Source organism: Barbus barbus, assembly GCF_936440315.1.
Source record: "Barbus barbus genome assembly, chromosome: 14".
Classification (NCBI taxonomy): domain Eukaryota; kingdom Metazoa; phylum Chordata; class Actinopteri; order Cypriniformes; family Cyprinidae; genus Barbus; species Barbus barbus.
In genome coordinates this window covers 7371510-7377756 of record NC_136742.1, presented here as the reverse complement: position 1 = coordinate 7377756, position 6247 = coordinate 7371510, and the positions used below count along the sequence as shown (strand labels likewise).

The window sequence follows — 6247 nt, the reverse complement described above, 5'->3', positions numbered from 1 at the left end:
GGTGGGCGGGGCTTGGATGTCCGGCTGGTCAAAGTAATACTTTTATTTATCATTAATATTACATTTCTAGGTTCCAAGATATTTCTTTAATGCCGCTCATTAAACCTCACAGACTTAAAAAAAAAAAAAAACCTGTCTCGGTTCTCTGCAAAAAACGAATCGAGGGGGCGTTCCAAGGTTTAGCCAATCAGAAACGACTTCTCCCTGTCAATCATTTTGTGAGTTTGAGTTTGCTGGTTGCGGATTGGTTGACAGTAATTGGGGGGGGCGGGCTTCATGTGATTGAAAGTATGGTCACAGACTAAATCAAGTTAGTGTTTGAAATAGCTCATAATATAAGTATTTTTATGAATATTTTTAAGTTTTCTGGTGTTATTATCCGCCTCGGCTTCACGTTGATGGCGTGAACACGTGGTACATGTTACTTTTCTCAGCGCTGCACGGATGGACCAATCACTGACGTTTGTGATTATTACATTGTTGTGTTCATTTAATGTGTTTATTTACACATTCTGCGCGATTTTTTATTTTTATGTCAGGTAGCACTCCTTAAAAGTGATACATTTAGAAGTGTATGACTTTTACCGTACATCTAGTCAGACAAAAACGCCGTGAGGTTTTAATGTGTTTCACTGGAGGGTTGGAGCTCTGGGCTTCCAGGCGCCGTCCAGAGGAAAGAGGCATTGTTACAGTTTCTTCCTCCTTCTGTCTTGTCTTATCACATGGGCGGTGTCAGCATATCAGACTAGGCTACTTCCGGGACGGCGAGCGTATTGACGGACAGTGAGAAAGGACATTTCGCGTATATGATGCACACACGTGAAACACACGAACATTGCTGTTAAAACGTGTTTTATTTATTTTAAAAATGAGCGTGACAAGAGATGAACACGGTGACGATCGGCTTTTCCTCGATCAAGTTCTGAACAAGTTGTATGATTTTGGTGAGAGTTAAGTTTTTAATAACAGCTACGGTAGATATTAGCTAGCACATATATTTTTCTAAGTCACCGACAAGTGTATGATGCAGTAAATTCACCATGTGCTGTGTAGTAATGCAGGGCTCTGTTTACAATGAAATACTAGCGTACTGAATAGTGTGCACTGTAGTATATACTACATACTGTTTCCTAAACAAGTGCACTAAAGCAGTAATTAGTATGCAACGATAAACATCACAAAAAAACCATTCTTTGTTACATTTGCTGTTTAATTCAGAAAGTTGTAGTTTGACAAATAAATAAGGTTGCAGCTGTTAATAATTCAAATGTTGCATACTGCATGTAATCTAGGCCTACAAAATAAATATGCTAACAACAGTCTTGTGGAATTTGTAATTAATGATTCTAATATTTGATGTAATGTTTCATGTTTAGGTGAAAAGTCTCGAAAAAGAAAGAACTCGGCTAACGATGACTTGAACGATACAGAAACGGCCTGTCATGACACAGACTCGGAGCAGCTCATGACAAACTCAGTAGTATGTGAAAACATGATATCTGGGGCTAAACCATCCAACGTGGAGGTTGTTACATTTATTGATCCTTTGAAGAAGAACAAATTATCAAAGGCTGTTGAACCAGGGCAGAAGGTAAGATGAACATGCAGGTCCATTATCTACAAACAAACAAAAAAAAACTTTTTTTTTTGGCTTCTTGATATGAATTAAAATGTTCATATCAGAATACAAGGTTATTTTTGTAGTTACAGTATCTACCAGCAGGAGCCACTGTCAAACCTTGATCTCTGGGGCCAATCCATGTCTAGTTCTTGTGAAATGCACCTGACCACTTAATACTAGCACTTTTCTATTCTATAAAAAATTATTAAAAAAACTAGCTAAGTGTACTGTGCTAGACTAACAGAGACTTGTCACAGCACTTGTATACGGTTGGTCTTGTTTCTATTGTTCTCCTCATTTGTAAGTTGCTTTGAAGCGACCCTGGAGCACAAAACCAGTCATAAGTAGCACAGGTAACGTTATATTTGTAGCAATAGCCAACAATATGGGTCAAAATTATCGATTTTTCTTTTATGCCAAAAATCATTAGGATATTAAGTAAAGATCATGTTCCATGAAGATATTTTGTAAGTTTCCTACTGTAAATATATCAAAACTTAGTAATATGCATTGCTAAGGACTTCATTTGGACAACTTTAAAGGCGATTTTCACCCTCAAATTCCAGATTTTTAGTTGTATCTCAGCCAAATATTGTCCTATCCTAACAAACCATATATCAATGGAAAATGTATTTATTCAGCTTTCATGTGATGTATGCACTTCAATTTCAGAAATTCACCCTTATGACTGGTTTTGTGGTCCTGGGTCACAAATGAGTAAATGCAAATGTGAATACGTGCATGAAAGAATGAGTGAACCCTACAGATAAAAACAGCTGCATTCATCTCTCATCTGGCTTTATACATGTTTGTAAATCCTCAGGTTTCTGATGTCAAGGAAAAGAAGAAAAACAGCTCAGATGAAAAACTAACAATAGAAAAGGTGAGATTATTGCTCCTTTTCAAAACCTAGTGAGCTGTAGACAGCATTTTAAAAGTCAGCACAAATTAAAAAGTCACCCTATTTTCTAAATGCATTATATGCATTTATTTTTTTATTGACCTTGTAATTTTTCATCAAAATGTCAAATTGGGTCTTCCATAGAAGTGACTTGATTTCTCTCTGGTGACGTATACAGACTTTTCCAGTCATTTAGTCAATTAAAACTTCACCTCTTTCTTACAATCGACTGCAAAAACGCATTCAATTCTGTCTCCATCCAATAATCAGATGATGGATTGAACTGGCATGACGTGTGTGTCCTCCACAGGCTCGGTTTGAGGTTCACAAGTTTGGGCTGTCGGGGTATCAGAAGCAGCAGCAGAGGGTCTTTGAGCAGGACAGAGCCATCATGCTGGGAGCCAGAGTGAGTTCAGCACACATCCACTAATCACATGCAGCACTGCTGGGCCTCAAACACACTCAAAGAAACCCTTCTGCTTTGTGTTCAGAAACATCTCAGAATGCAATATATAAGACAGCACAAGTATGCATTGTCAGCATTGCCACAAGGGGCGCTATAGCAGGGGAATCGAATCTTGCAGAGAAAGTTGGTTGAACTATTGACCCTACACTTGCAATGTGTTGGTGGCAGGGTAATTATTGTAAACCTAAAACCATAATAATAATAAAAAACTGCAAACATTTTGGCAGCGGCTTTTTGCACTGTGTAAATAGTAATGGATTTTATTTACACTATTAAAATAGCAAGATTTTCTATTTATACTACTTATTGCAAATAGTGGCAATTATCTGCACCTCAGCATTATAGTACATTATAAAACAGTACGCAATAATAAAGTGTAAATTATAGTTTTAATTCAAATTATTAAAGGAATGCTACTTACACCTACCGTAACCCTACCCGATACTTTTTCAACTTTTTGATTATTTCCTTCATTTTTATTGTAAATAAATGCCTTTCTGATCCGATATGAGATTTGAAAAGGGAGAAAAAAAGTTCCGCAAAAGGCGGGCTCGAACTCGGGTCGATCACATTAAAAAGCATGCGCCTTACCATTTACGCCACTGAAACTGATGTTAAATGAGCGTCTATTTTGGTGGGCGGAGTTAAATAGCCTCTGCCAACAAGGCGGGCTATTTGCACTTAGAGTAAATAGACACTTTTTCCACATTTTTATTACTTAAAATATAAAAATGACAAAACTACGACAAAATTACTAAAAATACAATAGAATTATAACATAAAATCTAAAAATAAAAATTAACTCAAAATATTAACAAAAATTTATAATGTGTATAATCAATTTAACAATACTAGTTTGCATTTGGGTTTGTTTACCTGTGTAGAGTATGTTTTTGACACTTTTATTTTTAATCGTTGTCATAATATTTTAATTTATTGTTTTTTTTGTTTTTGTTTTTTTTACAATACTCAAATGAATAAATCTTGTGTTTTCTCTGTAGCCACCTAATAAGCAGTATGTTAACTACAAAGTGTATCAACAAATGATAAAAGAACAGAAGCTGAAAGCCAAAGAGGAAGCAAAATCTGTAAGTACAACCTTTAACATTTAAAAAATTGTTATATGATTACTTTTTAAAACACTTGACTACTTCTGTAGCATGTTCAACCTTTTCACTAACCTTTCCTCTCTGGGTGTTTTGTCAGGAACCACAGAAGAAAAGAAAGAAAGAAGGGAAATCAAGGTTTGTGTTTATTTTTTGAACTCAATGACATTAAAAAGTCCATCTTCTGATGTTCTCCGGGAGTTTTTGTCATTTAAATGATATGGGTTGTAGTTTGTTTGTGCTTGATTGTATTAGCACAGTCTTAAGGTGTGGTCACAAAATTGAGGGCAAATAAAAAAAGGTCAGTTTTCAATAATTCAGCGATGAGTGAAGCACAACTCGCACAGAAGTCACTTTTAAACCAGCAGTTTTCTATTGGTTAATTCAGCCAATCTGTGTGACCATCTGGCATGAACACAAGCAAAATCTGCATGGGGAACTTTTCTGCCCACAGATTCCTATTGAATTTACTGAATTGTCAAGATATCAGGTCTTTGTTTTTGTAGTGTTGATCATTTTTGTTTTCTTTTTGACTTCCCAGGACTGAGAAAAGCAAATCGTCGTCTAGCGGAGAGCTTGGTGGACAAGTAGGACGCTTCAAAAATGGAATGCTGATGTTGAGCTCCAAAGACATTCAGAAATTAAAAGTTAAAGTGAAAAAGTAACAGTGACTGAGTTTCTGAATCTTCAGAAAAAAACAACATTCAAAATGCAAGAACATTGAAGTATGGAATATCGCATTTTTACTGAGCTGAAATTGAAATGTGCCATAACTAACCCCTCACTGTATGTGCTACAGACAAAAATACACCTCAAATTATGCTGCCTACTGAGGTACATTTTTCCACATAATTTGGCCATTTTTGGGACGTGAGCCTTTTCTAAAATACCCAAATATTAGAGAAAATACCCAGAACACCAAAACATATATTAAAAAAAAAACTCAGATCTCCTAAGTAATTACACTAGCATGGGATTTGTCACACCTAATTTCTTCAGAAAGGGTAAATGTGTAGTTTTATTTACCATAGATCATGCTAAAACACTGCTTTTTGGAGTTGAATGAATCTGTGAGGCTGTGAACTTGGTACAATTTAAGTGCCGTGAAAAGAAAACAATCATAGAGGAGATACTCTGAATAAAGATGCATGGATCACAGTTTTATTGATTATTAAAAGGGAAAGACACTGGTTTTCTTCTACACTTAAGTAGTAAGAAAAGAATGTCATATACAATGTAGTTGATATACAAACCACAAAGACGTACAAAATATCACATTAGTAAGAGGAAATGAGCGCTCAAGATTACATACAGAAGAAAAGCACCGAAAACACACGCACCCACACATTAGAGCTTGCTTCAGGGATGATGATGATGATGATGATGATGATGGCACACAGCATGTTTATTTATGTGTGTCTTGTGTTAGCTGATCGATGGAAAGACTTTTCAGAGAAACAGCTTGTCTTTCCTTTCCAAACTCTTCACAATGAGATAATCTGAGGGCCGGACACCTGACTAATGTACATCCACATAGTTAGTATGCTGCATATAGAAAAATGAATCCTTAAACGCTTGGTACAGTGGCAGATTTTCTGTTATTGGGATGTTGGTCACACTCACAGGCAGTGATATTAACCACAGCTATGTAAAAAAACACCTCCGGACCATTTCATTGTGTGCGCTTTCAAGAGAATCATTTGTTCAGTATGTCCTTGTTTCTGGAAAAAATCCAATGTAATTCATCTGTGCTTTCTTTTTATGGGTGTTTCCTCAACTTCGGTCACTTTTATGTCCCAAGGATTATTATTTTACCTTTGTTAATGATGGGTCACATTAAAAGTCTTGTGATTTTACATGCCTTCATTTATTTTTGGTACTTTTAAATTCCATTTACACACACATTTTTATTGAGTTACCCTTATCCCAGACCCAGACTTTTGATCTTATTTTTTTTTTTTTTTTTTTTTTTTTTTTTTTTTTAAAACAAAAACTATTAACTTCTATGATTAATAGAAGTTATACCATGGTCTGTCTGAATGCTCGATTCTGATTGGCTGGCAAGTATGCATTAAAACTGTTTAAAGCACAGGTAGTTCCAAGTCAGTTTAATCACTGTTCCATATTAATGATGCGCACAAACCCACACACAT

The 6247-nt window shown here is 35.7% G+C and overlaps 1 protein-coding gene across 1 annotated transcript; it reads left to right on the top strand.

Moving 5' to 3' along the window:
• Window positions 1-262: 262 nt before the first annotated feature.
• On the top strand, window positions 263-6185 carry LOC306880057 (40S small subunit processome assembly factor 1-like). The gene is made up of 7 exons (XM_079433335.1): window positions 263-944; window positions 1377-1591; window positions 2445-2504; window positions 2833-2928; window positions 3990-4076; window positions 4195-4232; window positions 4636-6185. Exons 1-7 carry the CDS (start codon window positions 869-871, stop codon window positions 4757-4759), a joined length of 696 nt encoding a protein of 231 aa, XP_079289461.1. The 5' UTR covers window positions 263-868; the 3' UTR covers window positions 4760-6185.
• The last annotated feature ends 62 nt before the right edge of the window (window positions 6186-6247 follow it).

What these genes read in the sequence shown, in the direction of transcription:
- LOC306880057 (XM_079433335.1), top strand. Translation starts at nt 869, where the DNA reads ATGAGCGTGACAAGAGATGAACACGGTGACGATCGGCTTTTCCTCGAT. An exon ending in AAAAACTAACAATAGAAAAG is followed by an intron (nt 2,505 to 2,832) that starts GTGAGATTATTG and finishes TGTCCTCCACAG; the next exon opens with GCTCGGTTTGAGGTTCACAA. An exon ending in AAGAAAGAAGGGAAATCAAG is followed by an intron (nt 4,233 to 4,635) that starts GTTTGTGTTTAT and finishes TTGACTTCCCAG; the next exon opens with GACTGAGAAAAGCAAATCGT.